The 27,750-nt window shown below is 41.8% G+C and overlaps 2 protein-coding genes across 2 annotated transcripts; both read left to right on the top strand.

Annotated features, from left to right (window-relative positions):
• Window positions 1–4,247: 4,247 nt before the first annotated feature.
• Window positions 4,248–11,550, top strand: LOC134464805 (uncharacterized). Its single transcript, XM_063218148.1, has 11 exons — window positions 4,248–4,360; window positions 4,606–4,663; window positions 4,904–4,996; window positions 5,429–5,617; window positions 6,895–6,990; window positions 7,708–7,781; window positions 8,040–8,097; window positions 8,313–8,421; window positions 10,786–10,853; window positions 11,276–11,404; window positions 11,530–11,550. Exons 2-11 carry the CDS (start codon window positions 4,652–4,654, stop codon window positions 11,548–11,550), a joined length of 849 nt encoding a protein of 282 aa, XP_063074218.1. The 5' UTR covers window positions 4,248–4,360; window positions 4,606–4,651.
• Window positions 11,551–11,654: 104 nt separating this feature from the next.
• On the top strand, window positions 11,655–13,633 carry LOC134463743 (zinc finger protein 239-like). The gene is made up of 3 exons (XM_063216983.1): window positions 11,655–11,862; window positions 12,021–12,089; window positions 12,540–13,633. Exons 1-3 carry the CDS (start codon window positions 11,679–11,681, stop codon window positions 13,304–13,306), a joined length of 1,020 nt encoding a protein of 339 aa, XP_063073053.1. The 5' UTR covers window positions 11,655–11,678; the 3' UTR covers window positions 13,307–13,633.
• Window positions 13,634–27,750: the final 14,117 nt, after the last annotated feature.

Genomic DNA, 27,750 nt, shown 5'->3' with positions numbered 1-27,750 from the left:
TCAACGCGATTGTCATCTGTTATCTTTCAGTTTGCTTGAAAACTACGAAGGATTTGAAAAATGGGTGTTAACTTGAATATGTTGGAAATGTAGCTTGTTGTTGACCCCTGCTTATCACGTCTGTCATGCTTATCTCCCCGTGTGGAATGTGACTCTCTTATTGTTTGTTTGTCTGCTTTCTGTCCTGATTTTCCTAAATAATCATTTGCATATTCTACAAAAAAATGTTTAGTTTTTTATTTGAGTTGGTTGCCTTTGTAGCCTTGGAAAACAAGGCCGACAGGCGGACAACAGATGCGTCCCTCTTTGCCAGTTCCAACTATGCCATTTTCCCCCCCAAACGCCCCCCTGGCCTCCTCTGTCAACGCCCCCCGAGGATGTACTTTTTGTTTATTGGTCATCATGGACACTCCAAATATTGTGGCAGGCAGCAAGGCAGCAAAATGGCGAGACATGGCTTTATTTTTTGCAGTTTAGGGTATAATAAGCTTATCATCATTCTTGGATTTGGAAAAGAACCATAGGCTATGATTTGAAATTTCACATAGCCTAGATGAAGTAGGCTACATTACAAATTACCAGACATTTATTAGGCCTAACAACCTTTAGTATCACGCCATTTCAGCATTATGTGCATGTGGGAAAGAATGTAAACATCGACAAATAATAAATAAATACATAAAACCGTTTGGGTGAATCATGCAGGGCCGCGTTATCCTATGGTGCAACCGGTGCTGCAGCACCGGGCCCCGCCACTAGAGGGGGCCCCGGACGTCGTGAGATTGGAAAATATGAAACGATATTTTGAGACGATCAATTGTACTTTTGACACATTTCGCCACCCGTAGGCACGCAGAGGCGCATATGCATATCTTGTCACCAGGCTAGACAGGCAGCTTGGGCCCCCCAAGACTGTAGCTGGGGAACAGAAGTGGCGATTTGTTACAAGTGTTCTTTCTTTTTAATTTTCGTGTGGCCCCCCTACTGAGCCTAGAATCGCCTCTGCATGCACGCAGGAATCGGAGGTCTTCGGAACTTAGGCTATCATTTGACAGTCAGATGGTTCTGGTTGTGTGCCACCAGTGAAAACGGTGGCCAATCATTTTTGAGTTTTTTGATGGACTACTGTCTAAAAAAGATGTGAGAAAGTCGGCGTCAGCACTTGTTTCAGATTGTACGGATAAACTGCCCGGCATGGATTAACGCATTGAAGAGAAGGTTGGCAACGTTATCCTTTTTTGTAATGTCAGTGTTATAATCGCTTTTTGTAATTGTTGCATAGCGATCATGGACTTGTGCAATCATGTAGGCCTAAGCTAAGCAAACAGAGCACAGCACACCAACCTAACTTTATCTTATTCAATAGTTAAAACATGGAAAAATAAATCACGCACCCAACTGCATGGCGCGGCGACCACTTCTAAGGTGTTTTTAGAAAGTGTTCACATGCTACGTAGCAAGTGCACCAACCAGCACTCAAAGTTTCGACAGTCTGACAACAACAGGGCAAGCCAATCTAGCAAACACTAAAATGATATAGTCGCATTTTCCTGAAGCACTGTTAAGGCCATTTCCTAAAGCACTGTAATAATGTCGATGCTCTGTCAGCATAGGCATATTTGCGTTCGGGTTGTGTTCAGCATGCCTGGGTACCACTCGCGGATTGTTCAGTTAGCAAGTGGCTCTTATCTGGGAGAAAAAACTTGTGTGATACATACACATCCACATATAAACATTACGAGTTTGCACCGTAGTCTAGCCTACTGTAATGGTTGCATACTATTGCAGTGTAATGCACCATCTAGATGAAAACAGCTGACTTTTTAATTGGTAGCCAACTGTATATGGTACATTTTGAGGGGATTTCGTGACAGCTTCGCTTTGCTGTGGTTCGCTGCTAAGGGGAATCCCCTTCCTCGCGACAAGCGACAGCTGAGTACATTCCTTTGAGACAGCCAGTCTTTCCGAGGCATTGGAGGTTACATTAATTAACAACACGTGTTTCCCACGACAGTTTCGATTCGACAAATTGGTCGGCAGCAACGTAGCAAAAATAGTGCACAGAATCTCCTCTCTGTCAGCTGGCTATGCTTCCAATGGCTTGCGTTGCGACTGGTGAACTCAGCAGGGGGTTCAGCGTACCCTTTTTTGTGTTGGAGTAGAACGTGTAGCCTGCGTTGTTTCATGCGTTTTGAATATGGCACATTATAATGTGGTGCAGGGGCCCCGGATTGCGTCTGCACCGGGCCTCGGCGAGGGTTAACGCGGCCCTGGAATCATGCGCTTATGGATTCACCCTTTAGGTGAATTGAAACTCAATTACCCAGAATGCTGCACGTGAGCTCTCTACCCGGGTGATTTTGGAAAACAAACATGGCGGCAACTCGCCAACTTTACTACCTTAATAATGTGTTAATCCGACGCTAGATTTCTTAACTGATGAAAATCGAAGGCAGAAATCAACATTGTAGTGTCTAAATATGAGGTCGATTGGTATATTTGTGGCGTACATCACGATCGGCTGAGTTGTTGGCCTCACGTTTGTCAGTTAGCCTGTGGCTAGGCTACTTTTCGCCAACGTTAGCATCCGGTTTAGTATAGAAAGGCTATGCTTGCACGCATTCGCTCCGGTCCAAAATGACAAGTCTGCCGCCCTGTGGCCACAGGAAGGAACAATTTAAAGAAAGCGTTTCAGACACAATTGAAGGCGGACGGACGGACGGACGGACGGACGGACGGACAGACAGACCCTCTTATAGAGATGCTGGGACGCATCTAAAAAACGAGCCTTACACAAATGCCATGTTAATCCCTGTGTCCACTAATCAATTCCCATTTCCACTATTTTCTGAGTTGTCTGTAGGCCTAATGTAATATGGCGACCCAGGTTTGAGTCTTATTCCCAGGTTTGAGTCGAACCATGGCTTCTGTCATCTTTTATTTTGAATTTTGTGAATGGAAACAACGAATTTACAAAGTGCCAAATAAAATCCACAAGAATTCATGTTTTGCTACAACACCAGGGAATTACACCAGGGAATTACACTGAACACTTGGTCAGTTGAACATACTTGAAAACAAATGTTTAGGGTGGTTTTAAGAACAAATGTATAGCCATGCCCATAGACGGCCATTCGAAATCCAAATTGGCCAAATACAGCAGCAAACATAAAAAAGATGAGGGCTGCTCTTTTGCATTGCAGACTACTCAGAATAGAGGATTAACACCACTTCACGATTCTGTGATTTTACTTTTCAGGAACACGTGAGGCACTTGAGATGAGGCGCTTGCTATGCAGAATTATGTGGGAATGTGTTTTGTTGATAACTAATTCCAAGTTATTTCCACATTAATTTGGTCAGAGCAAGTATTAATATAGAACAGTGGTTCTCAACCTTTTTTAACAAATGGCCCCTTGACCTCATCTTAAAAAAAAGGACTTTTGTCCCCCATCTGCAACTAATTGCTCCCCATTGCCTCTTGGGGGACTATAGAGCCCCTGTTGAGAAACGCTAATGCAGAATGTGTCTGTGGAGATGCCATTTGAATGGTATGGCCTAAAACAAACATTTGTTTTTGCTGTGAAATCAAAAACTTGTATGCACAGGTGTCAAAAGTAAAAGTGGAAGTAAATATTCTGTAGGCTTACATGGTGTGACATTGTTGCACCAGTTGTTCCACTGTAATGCAGACACTCTACCAGTGAGTTACCCCCCCCCCCCCTTTAATAAATACAGTAAATCAACTACTGTACAGTCATTAGGCCTACTATGGCAAGCCTAATATGTGCCACATTCAGTTGATGTAGGCCTACATGGAGTCATTAGAGTCAGTTATCCACGTGGCAAGGTTCATGCTCTATTTTATTTCATCATTTCAGTAGGCTGTTTGTTTTTATGATTTTTGTATTCAATATTTACTAAGAAAATAAACTAATTTACTGATCTATCTAGTAGGTTTTGCAGCCAAAAGAGGCGTATTCATAGTATGAATCCATTGATATATGAGTATGAAAAGTTTACAGTTCCAAACCAAAATGACTACTGAGGAACTTGGAAGTGGAACTAAATTTTCATGAAAAATATGACATTTCTGAGTGGGCAGCAATGCAACTGTACATTCTGGAAATAAACTGAAAATAGAAAATAACTAGAAACACTCCAAGGACTTTTAATTTGGAAAAGAATGGGGCAGCGTGTGTTGATCGTTTTGCTAGTGTCGCCAGCTTCACAGTCAGTCTCAGCTCCTGGCTTCCTGCTTGCACCATAACAAACAAGAGAAGACACCTTTTTACTAGAGCATTTTAGGGCTTTTGCCTCTTGCTTTCTCTCCCAGCTTCAACATACGACAAGCTGAAAGGTGGGTAAAATTGATTTAATGAGGTGTTCAGCATGAAATGACACGTTAAAGTGGTTTGTTTTCATTTCGCTGGAGTGAGTGAACTGAGGTGATAGCGTTCTGGCTTTATTGCGTTGTGAACAGGGAATGAAAATGGATACTTGTTTTTAAGATCATCATGCCATTGTCTATTTAAATATACAGTTTCAATTCCTTGGCATTGTAACATTAAGTAAATCTAAATGTTGCAAACCATATCATTTTAGTGTCTTCTTGGTCCATGTCTTGAACTCCCTGCGCAACACCAGAACAATGGAGTTTGAGGTAAGTGGACGGAACATGATTAAAGATCTTGAGGGTTTTTTCCCCTGTATGTCCAACCTATTCATCCCACAGTCAGCTACAAGCAGAACCCATTAGGTTACTGGGACACTATTTGATTATCTTTTAAGACCCCTGGATACCTACTGTATCCTTTCAAAGACGCAACCAGAGCTAATCTAAACTGTCTCTGACGCAACTACAGTGGCGTAGAACCATAACATGTATTGTATTTGCTTGTAGATTAGTGAAATTAAACAACATGTTGATGCAAGTCACCATCAAGCCTGCAGTGACTTTGAGAGGGCCAGCGAACTCATCACAAAAGCATGGCAGGTAGGTAACCCTTGCTTGGTGTCCTCAGAAAAGAACAGGTTAGTATGCTTAATAACATAAAACATAAATGCTGGATCTCAAATGGCGCACTTGTGCACTTCAGGTACTATATTTCAGTCTGTATGGCGTATTGACTACACACTGAAACATGGTGCCCGAAGTGCACAAGGGCACCATTTGAGATCTAGAAAAAGTCTTACATTTGGCTCTTATATATCTTGGCTGTGGAGAGACCTGGGGTGCATTTCTCAAAACCAAAGTTGCTTACTACATTGCTTTGGTGTTTTCAATGCATTTTCCCATTGGCTACTACCGAAGTTGTTGACAGGCTAACAACTCTTTTGAGAAATGCACCCCTTGATCTCATAATGAGCAAGTCTCACTTTAGGGAAATATATTGATAATGGTGACACAATGGTGTGTTTCAATCAGAATGAGGTCCAGAGGAACTCGGCTCTGTGCATGTTAATCCAGCGCCTGGAAGAGAAAGCTGAGAGAGCGTTTGAGAATGTAGGGAGCCTATCAGCGCTGGAGGAGGCAAACCAGCAGCTGAAGCTCCAGGTGGATGAACTACAGAAACAACTGAGGGACAAACACAACTCACTAGCAGAAGCCAACCAGGTGTGTGTGTGTGTGTGTGTGTGTGTGTGTGTGTGTGTGTGTGTGTGCGCGTGTGCGCGTGTGTGCGTGTGCGTGTGCGTGTGCGTGTGCGTGTGCGTGTGTGTGTGTGTGTGTCTGCATGCACACCAACTTCCACACCCTCTCCCCTAAAATTGGTCTGGTTTTGTGTAACTAAAGTGATGTGAAAGTGATAACTTGACTGCTAGTTTTGGCTTCAAAGGGAATTTGATGCACTCCAAAATTTCAGTAGGGAATAAATTAGGCTGCTGGTTTATTGCCCTGGCCTTGTGTAACGGAGGTTTTCCTGTGTAGTTTGCCATTCGGGGCTCGAATCCGCCAGCTCCTAGTCAATGCATCAGTTGAGGCATGGGAGGCACAGCACAATACCACTTAGCTAAAGGACCAGTCCAATAGCTCAGCGCTACCAATACTGTATGACACTTCAGGAGGGAGGTTTTACTAATGTTCCACGTCACACTCTGCGCGTTGGCCTCCGTTACACTAACTCTCTGGTGAAAAATAATTAATCAGGGGGCGCTGTGGTGCAGCACACTAAGCCCCCTTCTGAATAAATTCACTATATCACCTTAACAATTTCACTGTATTACCTTATCAAATTGACCTGAAAGAACACACACAGAAACAGAGGTAGCATTTAAAATCTGCGAGCAGATTTTATTGTTTAACGGCCGGAGGAGTTACTGCGTGGGGACATGAACCACCCAGCAAGTCCTGAAGTGTATACAAAAACAAGCCTATTTAACCAGTCCCAGCCCCACAGTCCATGACATGATCTAACAACTAAATACTAACGTCATCTTTCCTATCATGCATATGTAGAACTATATATGGTCTCTGTCTGTCCCTTGTTCCGACAATGGCGTCGTTCTGTGATGTATAGCTTCCACGTAGCCTAAACATCCAAGGTCATAGTTCAGCAAAGTGCTAACTTGTCTGAGACAACCCTGGGAGAGAAGTCTCCTCCTAGTACAGATGTCACATAACTCACAGCAAGAGCTCACAGAACAGAAAGCTTATATTTTTAATAATACATGCAGAGAATTTCTTAACACCCCTACATTTGGGCTTGCATGCCAAAAGTTGGAGTCCTGCCAGGGTCATTTCCCAATCCTCCCCTGGCTCTCTGTCCCTTTCGCTTCCTGTCATCGTCTTCGACTGTCCTGTCAAATAAAGGCGTAACTATGCTACATTCATAGTGTGCTTTTACGGAGGTAAATTGAGTGACTGTGGGATGTATTGTGTTTGTTTTTTTGCAGACTATTGCCTTGATGAAGCATGACCGGGGAATCCTGCGACAAGAGATGCAGAGACGACTGAAGGGCAAAGACATCTCGCTAACACAAGCCAATCAAGTATGTGTGTACTGTATATATTTCTGCACGGATGCCAACTTCCCCTTTAAATTGGTCCAGTTTAGTGAAAGTGAAGTGTGAAGTGATAACTTTGTTGTACAGTACTTCAACCCGATTCCATCATTTTCTTTTCCCTATGTGTAAATTATAGTTGTATCCATTGCAATAGGGAATAAATGACGTGCTGGTTTACTGCCCCGACCTAACTCTCTTGTGAAAAGTAATACATCCCCTGTTATTTATTACATAGGTAACAACCTAAGAGAGGGAGAAATTACGTTAACATGCAGTCATTATGTGTGTTTTTATGGATGTACAGTTGAAGGCTGTATTAGACATTCTAATATATAGAGATACGCCAATGGGTTGCTATGGGTGCAAAATGTGAATAGGTTCCGCTCTGCTTAAACCGATTTACCTGAAACAAACAACTAAGATTGACTATTAATGATCAGGGGGCTTATATTTTTTTTATTTTGATCTTGGAAAAAAAGCTTAAACGCAGTGTAACAATTAAAACCAATTTCAACTTATTGGACATGTATCTCCACAGTGTATTTGTTTCCAGGATAACAGAAACTTGTTAATAATGGTCACTCTCAGTGAGAAATCAAGAGTGATGTCTAATTTAAGAAGGGGTCCTAATAGTATCTTCTTCAATTGTAAGGTACATTGGGTATGGATGGATGTATTGTGTCTGTTTTTCTTTTTTTGCAGAGTATTTCTTTGCTTGAGCATGACGGGAGAAGCCTGCGTCATCAGCTGAAGCAGAGTCAATGGAATAGTCACAGGTACACACACACGCATACATACACGCACGCGCGCACACATGCACACACACACATGCACACAAAAGGGCATAAGTGAAGTCACTCTATAGGCGTTGCACTCGACAGCCATCTTTGTAACACTGACTTGACCATGATGTACACACAAACACACATACAAAATGAAAGTTGCACCTGTAGTAGCAGCATGGAGCCTTGATTGAATATCGGCATCCACTTTCACTTTTGAACTGTGACCTCTGAGATCTGTGTCTCCTGCAGCACGAATCAGGAAGTGACTGAAGGACGGCAGGATGGGGAGAGCAAGTCCAACGTGGTGGTATGTAAACCCACATTCTCCCCCTCTCTTTGACTCCCACCTCTCGCTCATTGTTGATTTTTAATGTGAAGGGAATTTTATTACCTGTACTGGCCATGAAATAGCCACAACAGCTGCATACTTGGCCATAAATGTAAACAAACAAACAAACCCACCTCTTGCTCACACACAGATACATAATACTGTTCTTCTTGTGGTTGCTGCATGTTTTGCAGAAAAACGAGGGTGGTCAACAGGAAACTGGCATTAAAAAGGAAGGCCATTACGCTGTTCCTGCTGCTGATGATGATGGTGCTGCTGATGAATATCAGTGTACTCAGTCTGGTATGATTTTTACACACACATAGTAGTAAACAAGCCCAACATATTAAATATAAGTAATATGTTACAACCTGGCTTATGCAAAAATGTGGCCATTAGATGTTTTTTCTCGTAACAGTTGATGGGTACAGGTTTCATTTGTGCTTTGTACTCCATAAGTTGGAGTACTAACTTTCGTATCTACATACTAGGGATGCAAACGATTAATCGACTTTAATCGATCAATGCATTAATCGATTAAAAAAACATTAATAACAATTAATCGACAATTCAACTGACAAGAGACCCAGGTGAAATGGGCATATGAAGAGTGTGTGTGAAGAGGGGTGTGAATAGTGGGAATATTTAAATCACCTTTGGATTAAAGAATTGAAATAGAATTAATTTAAATGTGGTATTTTATCTCAATTTTTAATTAAAATTTTTAGATTTCGTAGGGTTTTATTTTTTAGAAACATTGAGAGTTTGGGGGGAAAACGCTGCTTATCAATTAATCGTAAGTCGATCGATAAGGCTATCAACGAATGATTAATGAATTANTCGATCATTTGCATCCCTACTACATACGCTATCTACCGCCGTCTCCAAAAGTTTTGTCGCCTATCCATCTGTTTGGAATAACAGCTAATAACCTGACTTTCAATTAATCACTTGGCTTCAGAAGTCACTCAGCTACAACCCTCCTGAATGAAGTTTTATGTACAAAAATAAATTTCATGCACCAAAGAAAGATTGACCCTTTAATAAACACAGACAGGGCAGATTTTCACAAGACAGAAGTTTTGTCGCCTATCGAACATAATGTGAAAATGAGCAGATAAATCACTTCAAAACACTTTGAATACGCAGCTCGGGTGTCATTCTTAATCACTGAATCACTCACACCTCTCCAGAAAATCAACTTTGGCCTCAGGTGTATGTTTAGGGTCGTTGTAATCATGGAAAGCAACACAATGAAAAGCAATGAAGGTCAATGAAAGATGGTGACATATTTGCTATTCGTAGAGCAATACATTTTTAACTTCATGATTTAATCAATGATAAAAGCCCTCAAACACCTGCAGCATGCATGCAGCTCATCATAAGAGCTGTATCCCTACCATGGTTCACTTTATGCACCATGTTTCTTTTATCATATTCTGCCCTGTCTGTGTTCATTAAAGGGTCAATCTTTCTTTGGTGCATGACATTTATTTTTGTACATAAAACTTCATTCGGGAGGGTTGTAGCTTTCATATGAGTGACTTCTGAAGCCAAGTGAATAATTGAAAGTCAGGTTATTAGCAAATCAGTTATTCCAAACAGATGGATAGGCGACAACACTTTTGGATACGGCAGTACATATCTTGTCTTATCTACCTCCCCTTGGGCTTAACATAAGATGTCGTAACTTAACGTAAGGTATCTTGCTTGCCTATACCTGTATCTGTGGTTGTGGGTTACTGTGTAATGTGTCTCCTGTCCTTCCTTAACCCATATAAGCCTGATGCTACGTATTATATACGCTGCATTGACCTAGGCGCCTGGAGCGACATGGATGCTGCATTCAGGCTCTTGAGATTTGAGATTTTTTACATAAAAATGTGGATATGTTTGGGCTGAATTAACTCATGCTAATGCAAGAGGAGGGTCTTGGCTTTGAAATACCAGTCATTTCGTGTTTTTATGTGCTTATGAGATATTTAGGTTTTTATAGGCTGAGGGTACTTTTGCCCAAAAAGGGCTTAGACATTTATTAGCTAAAATGTGTGTTAAGGGGTGTTGCTCAGGCCAGGGATGCAAAATGAATTTAGAGAACTGACCACTGTGCTGCTGACCATGACCATGTCCATTTTAGTCTCCTCTGTCTGCACTTGTCTCAGAGGTTCCATTGGCCCATTGTTTCCGGGTTCTATTATTGCAAGGGGGGGGGGGGGGGAAATCCCCCTTTAGGCAGACCTAGGCAGACCTAAGGACTGTTCTATTCAATGCCAGGAGTATTATGACACGCCCCTTTAGGCAGACCGGAACCTGGTCATGTTAGGTGCCCATAGCAACCTACATTGGCATATCTCTATATACTTAACGAATCTCTGACAAAACAGTCCTGACGAATGGCCGGTCCGGTCTGCACGGCAATTCCTTTCGGCAGAGAGAGTAGAGAGAGAGAGGTTCCATTGGCCTATTGTTTCCGGGTTCTATTATTGGGGGGGAAATCCCCCTTTAGGCAGACCTAGGCAGACCTAAGGACTGTTCTATTCAATGCTAGGAGTATTATGACACGCCCCTTTAGGCAGACCGGAACCTGGTCATGTTAGGTGCCCATAGCAACCTATTACATTGGCATATCTCTATACTTAAAGAATCTCTGCTTGTCTCATCTTGTAGATGAAACTGCCGCCCCCACTGACCTGGCCACCTCCACATCTGCAGACATCAAAGCTGAGCTGCTGCAGGTAGAGTCACTATTGACATTGTTTGACTGAAATGATCAGGCATGTTTGTATTGAATTGAAGCATGCTTTTTGACCAAGTGGTTTATGAACAGGCATTCCACAGTCACCACTGAACTTGTACAAACAGCAGAGGGCGACTTTAAGATTTAGTAAGATTAGACAGATGTAACGGTTGCAGTTTTGCTGCAATTTTCAGGAGTGACCAGAAACTGCCTGAAACTGAAACATGGTAGTGCATCCCGCTTTGGGGAGCCAGCCCAGTGATGGTAAACCCACAGGGTTTGTCTCATTCACACGCACACACACACACACACACACACACACACACACACACACACACACACACACACACACACACACACACACACACACACACACACACTTTTGTGGATAAAATTGTAGCTTTTCTATACATTTTGCAGAACGAGGAGGATGGTCCACTGCAGAATGTAGTTACTGGCATTAAAGAGGAAGAAGATTATCTTGCTGCTGATGATGACGACAATGCTGCGTCTGACCCCTCGGCAGACATTAAAACTGAAGCAGCGCAGGTAAAGTCACAATTTGCTTTTTTGAAAAATGATTAGGCTAACTTTTGGATTTAGATGAATTTAGTTGAAACATGCATTTGACTCAGTGATTTAATTTGTGGCACAAGACTGTATCCAAACCTCAGTGTCACTCTGATGCAGCATGAAAAATATCTCCGGAAAATTACATTTTAGTGTTTTGTGAGTATATTACAAGAATATTAGATTCTAAACGATTGGTCTTTGTGTCCTGCCTTTCATTGGAGGGATTTAGGAAGAAGATGTACAATCTGACATGGCTCCAGAAGTCAGCTCAGACAGGGCTCCAGTAGTCAGCTCTTGGATGAGCCAGTCCCATCCACCGTCCCTGACCAAATCTCTGAGATTATCAGTGCAACTGGTGGACTGCTGTGCAACACAAGCATGGAAAAGGACACAAGACTGCAAGACTGAGAAAGATGAAGAAAAACCCAAAACTGGTAAGACATTGCACACACACACACACACACACACACACACACACACACACACACACACACACACACACACACACACACACACACACACACACACACACACACACACACACACACACACACAAGGCTTGGACTTAAATGAATAAAGTTTTCTTCATCAGCTACACATCAGCCATGGAAAAGGACACAAGACTGCAAGACTGAGAAAGATGAAGAAAAACCCAAAACTGGTAAGACATTGCACACAAACACACACACACACAAGGCTTGGACTTAAATGAATAAAGTTTTCTTCATCAGCTACACGATCCATATGTGTCTAGCTCTCTTCAAGTACTCTTATGCTCTCATTCACTTGGAAATGTGTCCTATTTCATGTCTTGAATATGTATAGATTATATTACATTTCAGCTTAGTTTACGCTTTTATTCAAAGCGACTTACAGTTACAGTACTTACAGGGTATTGATGTGTTTTAAGATAAGTTTTAACACAATCCTAAATCTTCCGGCAGAAGATCTCAGTGACTTCTACTCTTATTGCCCAATGAGGTTAAAGTCTCTGGTAATTCTGTAATTGAGGCCAGATGCTAGTCTATATGTATACGCTTTGCTGGACCAATGTGCCATAATATTTGTGAAGGTTTTCAGATTTTTTTTGTGTGTGTGTCTTTTGGTTCAGAGATAGACGACGGATCCCAACCGTCTTCGTCTGCAGCCCTCCCGGAGACTACAACAACGAAACATCTGAAATGTTCCATTTGTGACAAGAGCTTCAATAACAAGCGGAATCTGAGAGCACACGAGCGGCTCCATCAAGGGAGTCCGTATCAGTGCCCCCTGTGTGCAAAAACCTTCTCCAGAAAGGAAGGTTTGAACAAGCACCAGCTGGTCCACACAGGAGATAAGCCCTTCTGTTGTATATTGTGTGGCAGGGGCTTTGCTCACGAGTGGAACCTGAAGCAGCACAAGATCACTCACACTGGGGACCGGCCCTATCGCTGTGGTCAGTGCGGAAACACGTTTTCGCAGGCGTCGAGTCTCCGAGCGCACAAGCGCACTCACACGGGAGAGAAGCCGTATCACTGCCTACAGTGTGGCAAGCGCTTTTCACGAGGAGGGAATCTCAAGGTGCACCAGCTCACGCACTCCGGAGACAAGCGCCACCAATGCGGACAGTGCGGGAAAAGCTTTGCGATCGCGGGGAATCTCAAGCAACACATGCTTTCTCACACCGGAGTCAAACGGCATCAGTGCGGACAGTGCGGGAAAAGCTTTTCCATCGCAGGAAACCTCAGGACACACCTGCTCATTCACAGCGGAGAGAGGCCCCACCAGTGTGACCAGTGCGGACTACGTTTTTATACAGCAACGCACCTTAAAAGGCACCAGGCAGGGGCCTGCAAGACCACCGAGCGCTTTTGCCAGGCCCAGGACAAATCCATTTGAAAGCCCCCACCCACCTTCCCCCGCTCAATTCATTCAATGTACTGAGGACCCAATTCTGGGCCCCATGTCTACCTGGGCCCGGGACAACAGACCTCTTTGTTCCCCCTGCGTCAGCTTCCCTGTGGGCCTGTACGGGGAATGGACGTTGACCCACCCAGAGCCATGGAACTCAGAGTTGTGATTAGCGGGGAACAGGAAGTCGTTTGGTGACGTGATTCACGTAGATTCAAATAGTTTTAGGCAGCAGCTTTTCTGGTTGCTAGAGACCAACACAGAGCCACTAAATAACAAGCAAAGATGAAGTAGAAACAAATAACATTTACGCACACCGCGCACCGTCTCTGCCTACTTCCTGGAACTAGTGGAACTGCAGTATGTCACTGGCAATCTGTGTGGCAAAGGCTCCATGAGCCACTATGGGGGCAGCCGTGGCCTAGTGGTTAGAGAGTTGGTCTTTCAATCTAGGGGTTGACCTCTCCCTACACCTCCATCCATGGCTGAAGTGCCCTTGAGCAAGGCACCTAACCCCACATTGCTCCAGGGACTGTAACCAATACCCTGAAAAATAATAACTGTAAGTCGCTTTGAATAAAGGAAAGCGTCAGCTAAGTGCAATGTAATGTAATGTACCCGAGTCACACCCTTCTTCTTTAGAACTATGGGGCCTTAACTCGCTAAAAATTTGAATGGAAGTGAACGGGGCGAGCCGAGCTAATTCCTGATTCTGTTTCACAATTGCTCGGGATTTCAATTAAGCGAATTGAGCGAATTTATAATAAAGATTTGAATTGGAGTCATAAGACCACTCATTTTCGGCAGGAAAGAAATGTTTTTTTTTAGTTTATGTGCGAGACTAGGTAATGGACTCCAGTGTGCCCCTTACTTATTTGACGAGAACCGAGGCAGAAGGTGCGCAGTCAACCCTATTGCTGCACCGCGCCCAAAGTGGCTGCAATCTCGGAAATGCAACTTGTCTTGTAATGTTTAGTCCAAATAATAACATATATTTGCATGCACACAACTCAGAAATCGCTTGCCAAGAGAAGCGGACAACCCCACTATTGGTTATCATTAATTTTGAGATATCGTCGCCTTAGGATTATAGGGTTCTATCTGACTTTTGACCAGTTCTGAGATATTGAGGTTTAAAGATTTTGCACTCTGTAGATCAGAAGTGGCATATGGAATAGGTTTGTTTGATACACTAGACTCAAAGACACCTTCAATGAACTGTAAATCTAAAATATTAAAATCATCTAACATTTGGAAGTGGTGTTTTTTAAAACAGGTAAAATGTAGATAGAACCTTATTGCACTGAAATCGCAAAATGTTTTTAGGATTATAAGGTTCTATCTACCAAAACATCAGAATTAACAATAATTTCTGAACAAAACTCATAGATTACTAATAAAATAATTGTAACAACACTGTTTAAAGAAAATTAAGTGGTATTTGGAGATTGCAGGCCACTGTATGTATTGCTGTAAGATGCGATTTTGCACTGTATAATTGGGGCAGTCTGTAGATCATAATTGGTATATGGAAAATGTTAATTTGATACACTAGAGTTAAAGACACCTTAAATGAACTCTAAATCTGAAATATTTAAATCATTGAACTTTGGGAAGTGGTGTTTTTTAAACAGGTAGAATGCAGATAGAACCTTACCGCAAAATGTTTTTAGAATTATAGGGTTCTATCTACCAAAACATAGAAATTAACAATGATTTCGGAACAAAACTCATAGATTACTAATACAATGGTTGTAACAACACTATTTAAAGAATATGAATTGGCATTTGGAGATTTCAGGCCACTGAAGGCCTATATGTAGCCTATATTGTATGTATTTATACAATACCCGTAGTTAGATAGAGTTTAACCTAGATATTAGAAACCCTTGGTTATTAGGGGTTCAGGGGCTTGTCCCCCAAGAAAATGAGGGGGGGGGAAGTCAAATTTTAACACAATATCAGAATGGCCCATGGCCCAGTGTGGTGGAGAACCTATGTCCCAAGGGCCGTAATCATCTTATCCGGGCCCGATATACTTTTAATGTTATGCAGCTTCACATGAAATATGACATATTTTGTAAAGTATTCTTAGGAATTACATTTGCAATACAATTAAGTTGCATTTTCAGGGGACCTAGTGAAGGTGGGGTCTGTTGTGAAGGTGGCCGCCTTCAATATAGGCCTAAAGTGCAGGGGGAAATCCTGATTTGTGTTCATAGTACAGATGCAAAAGTTTCTCCACCCCTGGCCAAGTGGTTAAGGAGACTAATTGTTACAGGTTCAAATCCCACCATCTCACTCCCTGGCTGAGATGTCCTTGAGCAAGAAACCTAACCCCTTACTTCTCCAGGGACTATAGCCAATACCCTGTACAAATACCATGTACTAAGTCCCTTTGGATGAGGGCCTACTGTTATGTAATGTACTGTAAAATATATACCAGGTACAGATCTGTCAGCACTGCAATACAATTCAAATGTGCATTACAGTCAATGTTTTTGTATAGTATGGAGGTATGTATCTAACATATTGCATTTACTGCAGTAAAGGTGTACTTGTTAGACTATTCCAGGGCTCCATATAATAAATTACAACAGGTAGGCTACCTGCTTTTCACATTCAGGGAATGAATAATGATATGCACAATGTTTTAAAAGTGGATGATGAGGTTTAGGGCCCCCTTGGTTCTTGGGTCACTTGGCCTGGGTGGGTCGGTGTAATCTATCATTGAGCCCACAACATTATCTTAATAAATAGGCCTAATATGCTAAAAGCCACTAAAAAATCTTAACATCAGCTTAATTTACCAAAAAGTAAAGGTCCAATAGGATATACAGCACCTGTTCCACAGATGGCACCTGGGAAAGGCTAGCCATGGCAAGATTAGATAGAGCTAGCTAGATAGAGAGATTTTATTTTAACGTTTGTCCCATTATTGCAGTGGGAACCAAAAAGTGTAAAAATAATAATAATTAGTGACCCAAAGCCATAGTATATTAAATGGTTAGATAATACCATGCTGGTACGCCATGCGCAACCAGCGAGCACTTGGTCAAATACGAACACTGCAAGTCTACAACACGTGCGTAACGTAAGGTTTACCGTCATTATACCTTCCCATATAAATAGGGACTGCTTGGCTCAGTAAAATCGACTGTGATGGCATCTCATCGCGTAAGGTAGGCCTAATATTGATAGCTAGTTTGGTCATGTCCATGATAGCCTACTACTGGCTACTTTTTGAGCAATTCTGACCCAACGCAACGCAAAACCTAATGTTGCCTCACGTAAGCACAGCTAATTGGCAAGCATGGGATTAAGAATTGCCACGTTTGTTCTTTGAATGTGTTTCGACTTCAACTTTCTAACGTGGGCTACATCAGTGTCACCGTAAGTTGCAAGATCTGTCCAACTTGGTGCATAGCTCCGCCTTTTGCTGATTAAATAAGCGGGGGTGCATTGGAGTCGCCATCCTTGCTTTGAATGGCAAACAGAAGCTCATATTTGCAAGATTTTGCGAGGAAATGGTAGCACTGAGACTGGAGACATGCGTTGGTATCATAACAAACGAAAAAGCAGCTGATTAGCCGCTTTGCAAAGCTGCTACGTTCAATTGCGTCAGATAGAACCCTATAATTCTAAGTTGAAGTGCGGGTTTGCAGATAGAACCTTATGGTTCTGAGGATTAAACGGTGAAAAATGCATAAAACGTTTCAAAACATATTCTAGGATGTAAAGCAGTGTTACTATAATATGTCTATGGCAATAACTCAATTTCGACCAAAATGTCAGATAGAACCTTATAATCCTAGAGCGACGATATGGCATATGTCTGACCTTGGGGAAAGGCGGGCTGGGGCGGAAAAGGGGTTTGATCAGTCCATTAGAAGTAGGGGTGGGCGGTAACCGCGGTATAATATCGTGTGCGGTATTTTTTCATCCATGATAGAGATTTTGTCTTATACCGTCTACCGCCATAGCGCATTGCGTCCTGTAGATGGCAGTATTGCTCTGGTTTTGAACAGCCGCCCAGCTTTGCCTCACACTAGCAGAGGAACAACAGCAGCACAAGCATTTCATTAAAAAGCTACACAATACAAAATGTGTAATGTAGGCTACAATTGTTTGCAATTGTATGTGATGCCAAAACATTTCGATTCTGGACTGTAAAATTACTTAGGCTGTATGAAAAGCAAGCTCACTAGCTAACAGCCCAAGTTATTCATTTCATTGCAGGTAACAAAGATGTGCTAACACTAGTTGCCTTATATTTTAAGGCATTGCACCAGCCTCAATAACTGTGTGTTACTATGCCCAGTTGAGAAAATATCATTCATGGTATCTGACTGGGTGTTGGTGACTAAACTAATTATTCACAGTTGAAAATGATGACGTTCGTGATTTCGCTAACACCGTTAGCATGCTAGCGCTAAAGTGATAGCTTCCATTGACTTGTATTGTAAATAATGCTAGTCTCATTGATGGCTCTGAAAGTTCGTTTTTCTTTCAATTGAAACAGTAACAGCTTACAACATTAGGTTTGGCACAATCCCAGATTCAAGCACACATTTCCAAATGAGCTTCAACAACTCCAGAAAGGTGCAATGAGCGATTTAATATTGAATAAAATCCATGTGTCTCCTTCATTTGGACACTCGTCCCTCTTCCTGTGTGGGCGTGTCTGTAGCTTAACCCCTTCAAGACTTGGGAAGTAGACGTTTTTTGCATAGGGCAATGCAATGCATTGCAAAATGCATTTCATGTAGAGTTATAGTTATAGATTAAAAGTTTAAAAATATGTTTTTTGAAATTATTTTAATGACAAGAATTCCCACATAGATAAAACAACGTCTGACAAGTCATTTCCAAAAATAAAATGCAAAAAATTGTGTTTTTTGGTCATTTTGCCACAAAACGCTTAATTTTATCATTTTATACACAAATGTGCAATACCGTGATATATACCGTGATATATACCGTGGCTAAAATTATACCGAGGTATAAATTTTTGGCCATACCGCCCACCCCTAATTAGAAGTCAAACTTTTTGACTTCTCAAGCCCCATGAGCTGACCGAAATGGGTAGAGACTTAGGTACATTGCTGTGTCACACAGGTCAATGGCTCTGAACTTCACCAGATGTAAGCCAGGTACTGCAAATAGTTTTGTCATTTTGTCATTCTGATTGTCTGAGCTTGCCCGCAAGAACTCAAGTTTGGGAGACTCGTGGTTGACAAACCAATATGTAGTAGTGGTTCTCAACCTTTTTTGAACAAACTCCCCTTTGACTCACCATAAGCCTTTCAACACCCCCTTCACCTCATCATAAGCCTGCCAACCCCCCCTTACAATTAAATGTAATGCCCACCCATTTGCAAGTGAGCTCTGCCCCTCCCAGCTGTATCCTTCTCAAAGCCATGGTCAAAAATGCACCAACACCACGCGCACCAAGAATTGCTCCTTTTTTTAACTCGGATATGTCACTCATAATATTGTGTGCATTACAATATTTTGAGCAAAACTTTGCTCTTACCCTGTTAATTGAATCTTGAGAACTCTTGCTCTTACTGGTGCAATGTGCAATTATTGAAGACTGGCCATCAGGGCGGTCCAAGTTATCCATGAAACTTCCCACACTAAAATGACAGGTATTTCAATTTCATTGTCTAACCTCTGTATATCCATATACACCCGTCTCCAAAAGAGTTGTCGCCTACCCATCTGTTTGGAATAACAGCTAATAACCTGACTTTCAATTAATCACTTGGCTTCAGAAGTCACTCATATGAAAGCTACAACCCTCCCGAATGAAAATGTATGTACAAAAATACATTTCATGCACCAAAGAAAGATTGACCCTTTATTGAACACAGACAGGGCAGATTTTCACAAGACAAAAGTTTTGTCGCCTATCGAACATAATGTGAAAATGAGCAGATAAGTCACTTCAAAACACTTCCAATACGCAGATCGGGTGTCATACTTAATCACTGAATCACTCTCACCTCTCCAGAAAATCAACTTTGGCCTTAGGTGTATGTTTAGGGTCATTGTAATCATGGAAAGCAACACAATGAAAAACAATGAAGATCAATGAGATATGGTGACATATTCGCTATTCGTAGAGCAATACATGTTTAACTTTATGATTTAATCAATGATGAAAGTCCTCAAACACCTGCAGCATGCATGCAGCTCCTCATAAGAGCTGTATTCGTACCATGAACAATTGGGAATCATGCGTGTTTTGTTTTTGTTCTCTTTTCTTTTTTTCACCTCCACTTGAGCCTCCACATCCACGACATCATTTTAGCTGAAGTAGGCTAAGTTGAACAGTCAGAGACCAGCATTACTGACATAGTATGTGCATCTGCAATTGAATGACATTAACTGGTGTTGTTAATAGTGATTTACAAGATGACATTTTAGCATTTGTGATATTTATGCCAGTTGCGTGCATGGGCGTCATGTTGGTGATGCGTGTGCTGTCACTGAAAACGTCATCTTGGGAACTCGTTGTAATATACTTCCACCTGAGATCAACCTCGAGAAATCTCGACCTGCATTGCATCAACAAATGTTCACGGCACGCCCACTTTTCCTGAGTGTAAGGTCGGGTTTCTTGGGCTTTGTGTTTGCTAGAGAGTAACACAGAACCACAACATAAGCAAAGATTTAATTGTAGAGACGGTGATCGCACTTTCTGTGTTCTACGGCAAATTTCAGGGACTATTGGAACTATCCATGAAGTCCTGAGCCGCCATTGATAGTTCTTTAAAATGGAACAAGGAATTGAAGGGAGGTCAAGAAATTGGCAGAACCAGAGAGGGTCTATGGGTAGTACGAGAGAGGAATCTCACGACTTTTTCCGGGTGGTACTATCCACTAAGTGGCGCCATCCAGACAGCGCAGAGGAGCGCCAAAGAGCGCAGAGGCTGTTAGAATGAATGGGGTCCCATGGAGCTGAATCACAGATGCTGCCATTGCTTTGGGAGAAAATTGGTATCATCGTTTCATTTTATTTTTCCCAAAGGCAGGATAAATTATCCTTTAAAACAGCACTTAGTTTGAATGTTTAAACTCGCTGGATCTTTGTAAAATACGTCTTTATTGTCAATATGACGTCACGAGTGGCTTCACACACTGCGTTTGGATTGGTCGGCCGGCAGCATTGCTGTGATCACGACGGCCGTAAAGCAATTTTGTCAGCTAGATGCTAGTGGAGCCTGACTCGTAAATGCCAAAGCTGTAAGAAATCAGAAGGACATAACTCCCAGGTTATTGTGCATTTCATTTAAATCCATATTGGTTTCTCAGAACTTACAGTAATATTGTCAAGTTTCAGCCGACAGCGAGCACAATTGTCAGTTATTTGCGCCTTATGGGCTCTTCTGTCTCGACAGCGCTCCCTAGGTGAACTGCAGGCACGGGTTGGAGGGCGAGATTGGACACTTACTGTAAACCCACTGTGGCAGAACTCTTACTTCCTTGGCTCTGGTTGGACGTATGCCATCAGCAGCCTCCTGTGTCTCGCTGACCTCACAGTCATGTTAAAAAAAAAATCTCAATTTTGTTTTCTCCCTGAGGCATCATTTTTATTTTTTGAGTTTCTGCTTGGATTTCTTTGCAGGTTGTGAGAATAGTGCCTGTCTAAGCTGTTGTTTAGATCCAAACTGCCTCCCACCCTCAGATTTTCCTTTAGGATGCAAAACTCTGTTAAACTGTGTTAATAAGTACCATTTTATTCCAGTACAATGCATTTTTCCCCAAGATGGTGAATGAATCATGTGAAGCCTCAAACTAGAATCCCTCATTTCCTATGATCAGTTTATATTTTTTTCACATATTCTTTTATTTGTGTTTGGCATAATGTGTTTGACTTTTACAAATAATTTTATCTATAGCCTAAATATTTTTTTTCAATTACTGTAATGCACTACTTTTTGCTGCATTACAGGGCAAACATCTGTAATATTTACTTAGTTACAATGCTAGATGTCCAGGCTACAGGGGGCAGGACCAGGCCTCAGGCTCCTCAAACTGGTTGGGGGCACTTTGAGACAAATGAAGAATACAATTGATGTCCATGAGTAGCAGGCTTGAAGTTATTGCAAAAAAAGTTGTACAAGTCTATGGTGTTGTCATGAATCCAAACGTATTTAACATATAAAGATTGAAATACCAGGAAATAAAAGCTGACATTCTGAACTTTTATTTCATACTCATGTTTTCACCTCAAACCGAAATGTCTTTGGTGAACAAAAACAATATAATTAAGCGGGCTTGCCACGCTTATAGTAATCTCTAAGTACAGTTTATGCTTGCTTGCTTCCTTGCTTGCTTCTCTTATGCAGGTCAGTAAAAATAGAAACCGCTTCTCCTAGGCCTTTCGAGATAGAGACACTGTTCAAACACTAAAACGTCCTGCTCGGCTTGGATTTAAAAAAAAAATGCTTTGTGTGTCCATAGCCCTTGTCGTTTTTTCGTTTTCGTCGATTTTGTGCAAGTTTGGGTCCCCATAGAAAACAAGACAGAGGCTCACAGGGCAAGTCCTTGAACCACTCGCCTTTCATTTGTTGCTGAGCTGAGTGGGAGATATATTGTGTTGTATGTTGTATATTCCCTGTTTTCTTCAACTCAAAGACCACTCTGCAATTAGACGGAAGCTTTTGTATGAGCAATGCCCCTTTTCTCAGCTTTATCTTCATTTCATCTTTTTTGGCCCCATCACCAATCCTCAAAATCATGATCTGCCGAATACCGATCACAGCCGAACACAGGAGGAAGAGGAATCCATCGTCTTTTTTAACAAACTATTAGAAATCCATTCATCTATAGCCTACTAAATTGAAGTATAATTTGCATTTGTAACTTGTGTATCTAACATACACCATATTACCAAAAGTATTCACTAACCTGCCTTGACACACATATGATCTAACTGCCATACACTTCCTAACGCATAGGCTTCAACTTCATATCAGGCCACTGTTTGTGGCTATTACAGCTTCAACTCATCTGGGAAGGATGTCCAAAGGTTGAGGAGTGTGTTTATTGGATTTTTTTTCACCATTCTTCCGAAAGCGCATTGGTGAGATCGTACACTGATGTTGGTCGAGAAGGCCTGGCTGTCAGTCTTATTCATCCATAATGTGTTCTATTGGGTTCTGTAGAATACTGGCGTATGTTTTTTGCTCACGTGTACACACCATAAGTTGACCCTATACTGTTGAGAGGAAGTAGAGGTAGCCTAGGTGAGCCATGCTCAGATAGAGCATATTTACGACTATTAGGCATATTTACAACTATTGGGCATATATTGGTGGAGCCCAGGGGCGGAGCTATAGGGAGGGCGAGCAGGGCACTTGCCCCTGGGCCCAGGGCCCTCCCGTATTGGTGGTGGGGGCCCTATTGTGAGCTTGGCAAGCTGTATAGGGGGCCCTATAAGTGTCTTGCCCTGGGGCCCTGTGTGCAGCTGTTCCGCCACTGGTGGAGCCGGAGGTAATTAGTGCAAGACAGAGAGAGTTGGGGAGTTATGATCTCAGGGAGGACATCTCCTTGCATTCCATGTAGGGTTTTTTTCCTAGGCCGGTGTGGAGGAGAAGTGGAGCCTCAGTTGAATGGGGAAAGGCCGTGAAGGACATAATTCTGGACACTTGGTTCATTTAACCCTCCTGTTATCCTCAGATTTAGGTTACATCCGTGATCCTTGGGGTCATTTTGACCCCAGCCATTGTAATGTCTACAAAATCAGTAGAAGCAAAAACATTTGCACCGGCTTATGCCTCAGATATTTACTGTTGCTCTGTTGGGGACATAAAAAGCCCTTTAGATAAGCACCCCCACACACAGCCCACACACCAAAATAACTAATCCATGACCAGGCAAAAATGTGCAACAACTGCCCAAAAGTTGCCTTGCATTAGTTTTGGGCCTTGTCCATACATATTGTTAGTTATCAGAGCCCGAAATAAAGCAAAATGTTCTGTTCTAAATAGGTTATGTTCATGTATTTGACATAATCTAGACAGATTGGAACATGTATTAAGAAAATATGGATGTTCCATTTATGTTTAATACACCTAAAATAAATTGGGTTCAAATTGACCCCAAGGAACACAGATGTAACCAAAACGTGTACAGCACTTAGGGAAAACCTTTTTGTGGAAATTTCACTTTTTTCACATTGACCACATATATTTAGGAAAAGACAAGGCAAAAGAATTATGTACATTATGTATTATTCAGACGTTAAACATTGAAAGGGGTCAAATAGACCCCAAGGATAACAGGAGGGTTAACTTAAAAATAAACAGAAGGTTACTGGTAAACAGTTCAAGGAACGAAGAGTACAAAGTTACCAAGCTAGTGTTATTCTTTTAAGAAAGATATGGTGGAGACGTGTCACGTGGCAAGTCTGGGGTATAAAGCCTTTGGCCTTCATCCTCCATTTTGTCCTTCTTGGAGAAGAGATACGTTTGAGGACTCTTTGCAGGATTGTCAAGTTCATCCATACCGTCAAGTGTACTTTATTGTCAAAAATCTATGTAACAGGGTTAGCACAGTAGTTTGAAATTGCATTTGACCAGTCTCTAATGTCCAGTTCAACTAAAAAAACATTCAAATAAGACATTAATAAGCTCTCTCTCTCTCTTACACACACACACACACACACACACACACACACACACACACACACACGACTAACCTACTCACTCATACATGAATTTACAATTCTTTCTCTGACGCATTCATTCACAGCATACACACTCACAATACACACTCACACACAATACATACTCACACACCATACTCTTGTCATCCATGTCTTCATGGTCCTTGCTTTGTGCATTGGGCAGTCATGTTGGAAGAGGAAGGGATATGCTCCAAACTGTGTCCACAAAGTTGGAATCATAGAATTGACATTTCTTACTTTCAGTGGGAGCCCTGGCATAAGCACTGTGTGTCTGTAAATATTTCATAATAGAGCCTATGCATAATCATTGATGATAAATGCTATGATTTGTAAACAGTAGTCATAGATACTTTACTATTCTTATATTCCATACCCTCAATCTGTGGGGTTTCATATGGGCTTAAACACGGTGATAGCTATTCTGTTCTGTATTCTGTAACAGTTTTTGTACTGTCTCCCATTGCGCTCAATGTGACGGTGCAGCAAGAGCTGTAGGTAAAAGCGTGCTACCCCACATTGGCCAGCAGAGGACTCTAGTTACATGCACAATACACAAACCCTCTGCTCCTCTGTTTTCCATTAGCCATAAGATGTGTTTTTACTTCACAAATGTATTGTATTGTTTGTCATGCATTTCATGACTAAGCTTATTGTTAAGCCATTTAACAGAATACAAGACAAGTTTTATTAATGAGCAATGGAAAGATCTGTGCTCAAAAAAAGGGGGGGAAAGTAGGACAATAGGCAGAAAAAAGTCTTCCTCAGAAAAAGTCAAATCTTTTTTTATTATTAATTGGGCTTGCCCCAGCAAGTCCCACGTCTGTGTTTATTATTATGTGGGCTTGCCATAGCAAGTCCCACTTATTGTAATCTCTAAGTCCTGTTTATAGTTGGCTGAAAATGTTTATTGTAATCTTACTGTCATCTTTATACTTTGCAGAGGCTCTGCGTCCGTCTGCACAAAAAAGCATAAATGAGGCTTAAGATGAAAAGGTTTACTAGGCTTGTTATTAATGATGTATAAACTGTTTAGTTTTCAAGTTCTTAAAAGCAAAAGTGTATAAATGGCCACCCTGAAGCTGCCCACCAAACTCCTCTTGACCATGACTGCCCTGTTTTTTGTTTTTTGTTTTTTTTTACGTTTTAACTATTATGTCCATGTCTAACTAGCCATGTCTAACCATATCTAACTAAACCACTAAATATACCCATTACCCCATCAGCACTGTTATTTCCAGCTCTTTGTGAGGGCCATGTTGAGGCAGCTGAGTGCTGAATGTGTTGTTTCACAGGTCGAGCGGGCTGCGCCTCCAAGGGTTACGGTTACCGGCTGGTCACCAAGGACTTCTGGGAGAGAGAGATCCCAGACTATGTGGTGCCAGAAATGCTGGTGAAACGTGTGTGTGTGTGTTTACTTTTTTTTGGTGAGAGACCCGACCATACGTGTGTGATGCTGGTGAGAGAGTCTGTGTGTGTGGGTGTGTGTGGGTCTGTGTGCAAGTAATGTGGTGTGCGTGCATGCGTCTCCACAGCGTGCCCCCCCATGGACACCATCCTGCTGAAGGTGAAGCTCCTGGACATGGGGGACCCGAGTATGCTGCTCTCCACAGCCCTGTCTCCACCCAACCTCAGCGACATCGAGAGGACCGTGCTCAAACTCAATGCAGTCAGTGCGCTCAGACTACAATCCATCATCAGTCCATCTCACACCCTCTTCTATGCACTCTCAAATCACATTATATTAGTCGTGACACTTTTTTTTTTTTTTTAATTAAAAACATTTTAGGGGCTTTTATGCTTTTATTTGAGTGTGAGATGGAGACAGGAAGTGAGGGGGGCAGAGAGATGGGAGAGGATCGGGAAATGACCCTGGCCTGACTCGGACCGAGGTCCCCGTGGGCATGCAAGCCCAAATGTGGGGGGTTTAGCGCACTGCTCCACAGCGCCCCCTGTCATGACGCCTTTATCCAAAGTGATTTACAATCAAGGACATTATCATAACATACAACACTTGCATATATAAAGTGCACAGGAAATACAGTATACAGAACAATAAGTGCCTGCGTCAAGTAGGGTTAGTGTGCTTTTTTTGTATGATTTTAAGTATATTAGCACAGCCCTAAGTAGAGTAGACACATCCGAACACACAACATGCCTATGAGTCTTTCCCAGGTCTCGGCCAGCTCAGGCACACAAACGCGTACCTTACAGTATTTCCTGGCTCTTTACCGTTTTTTTGCAAACTGGTCAAAATTAGCCTCTCATGCACTAGATGGTGTTGGAGAGGTTGGCTATTAGGGGTGTTAATAATAATCAAAATGTATCGATATATCAATATATCGATATAATCTGACGATCGAAACCCATCGTATCGTGGCCATTCGTAAGTATCGAAAATAATTGAATCACTGGCCCCTGCCCAATGCCCTAGCTCCATGACATAATAAAAGTGGAAAGTAATTGGAAAAAAGTCAAATCGAATAGTATTGCATCATGGGGCATTCTGAAGAATCGAAAATAATCGAATCGCATCGCATCGAATAATAAGATATCGATATTGAATCGTATCGTCATGGAGGCTGGGATTTACACCCCTATTGGCTATTCTACACCAAACTTAAAAACCATCATAACAATGTATTTAAAAAATGTGTGTTGTGTTAGCCAGAAACCAGTGTGTTCTTTTGAAAAGAGTCCAAGAGTACGGTGTCCAATTAAGTTGGTTTATTTATCCAATGCATCCAGCATATAGTAGAATGAATTTTCAAATGATTAAAACATTACAGAGCTCTGGAGTTCTGAATCTTCAGCCTAACAGCAGCAAGACAAAACTGTCCATCTTCTCCTGAAGCATCCCTTTTGTAGGTTGCTTGTGAAACCCCTTCTTGATCAAAGTAAGCTCTCTGATTGGAGACCATTATCGGGAACCCTGGCTGAGGGATAGATTCCATACTGTCTTTCAGATCGGAACGATTGTGCATAGCAGCATGGGATTCCCCCAGACTAAAGGTCCATTGGGCTTCCTGTGAAATTCTGTTGACCTGTGGTGGTCCTTGTTCATTATCTTACATCAATCACTAAAGGGTCTTCTATCATCATAAGGGTCACAAGGGTGAAGGAACTATCACATCAAATTACTTCAAAAGATTTAGTGATTGATCCAATCACTCAACCACTAAATGTGTTGACACCCTGTGATGTCATTTCCCATCCTTCCTGTGATCTCTCAGTTCAGATAGCAACATAGTACTTTGGCTTACCACACACATTTTACTACAAGCCAATATTGTTCATTGCATTAAGTAAGAGGAATATAAACTTCAATCACATGTAGTAATATTTCCCAGGACAGAAAGCTACCTTTACATTTACAACAGCTCATGGGTACACTGGCAAATAAACACAATCACACAGGCACACAACTTGCAGCTATGGATTCAATCATTGTAGTTAAGCACTATTGATCCAACCTACATTGCTCATACTTGACTTTAGTGTCATAAGATTACATGTGCACACCAAAGTTATTCATCCATGTACATAGTCCTCTGTTTCAAAACTATACTGTACAATCTTTTGATTGTGTGTACACAATCTTGAGAAATAATTTTCATGGTAAACATTCTCCAATTGTATGAAACATCCTTTTTTCCAGAAAAGTCAGAAAGTCAGAAAATAAATGGTGCATTTATTGCTACTCACCACCAACAAATTCCTCCAAAAACGTTTTCTG

This window comes from Engraulis encrasicolus, chromosome 15 (assembly GCF_034702125.1).
Source record: "Engraulis encrasicolus isolate BLACKSEA-1 chromosome 15, IST_EnEncr_1.0, whole genome shotgun sequence".
Taxonomy (NCBI): Eukaryota; Metazoa; Chordata; class Actinopteri; order Clupeiformes; family Engraulidae; genus Engraulis; species Engraulis encrasicolus.
This window is presented reverse-complemented; position numbering and strand designations above follow the sequence as displayed.

What these genes read in the sequence shown, in the direction of transcription:
- LOC134464805 (XM_063218148.1), top strand. An exon ending in TCATCACAAAAGCATGGCAG is followed by an intron (nt 4,997 to 5,428) that starts GTAGGTAACCCT and finishes TGTTTCAATCAG; the next exon opens with AATGAGGTCCAGAGGAACTC. An exon ending in AGAGCAAGTCCAACGTGGTG is followed by an intron (nt 8,098 to 8,312) that starts GTATGTAAACCC and finishes CATGTTTTGCAG; the next exon opens with AAAAACGAGGGTGGTCAACA.
- LOC134463743 (XM_063216983.1), top strand. Translation starts at nt 11,679, where the DNA reads ATGGCTCCAGAAGTCAGCTCAGACAGGGCTCCAGTAGTCAGCTCTTGG. An exon ending in TGAAGAAAAACCCAAAACTG is followed by an intron (nt 11,863 to 12,020) that starts GTAAGACATTGC and finishes TTTCTTCATCAG; the next exon opens with CTACACATCAGCCATGGAAA. An exon ending in TGAAGAAAAACCCAAAACTG is followed by an intron (nt 12,090 to 12,539) that starts GTAAGACATTGC and finishes CTTTTGGTTCAG; the next exon opens with AGATAGACGACGGATCCCAA.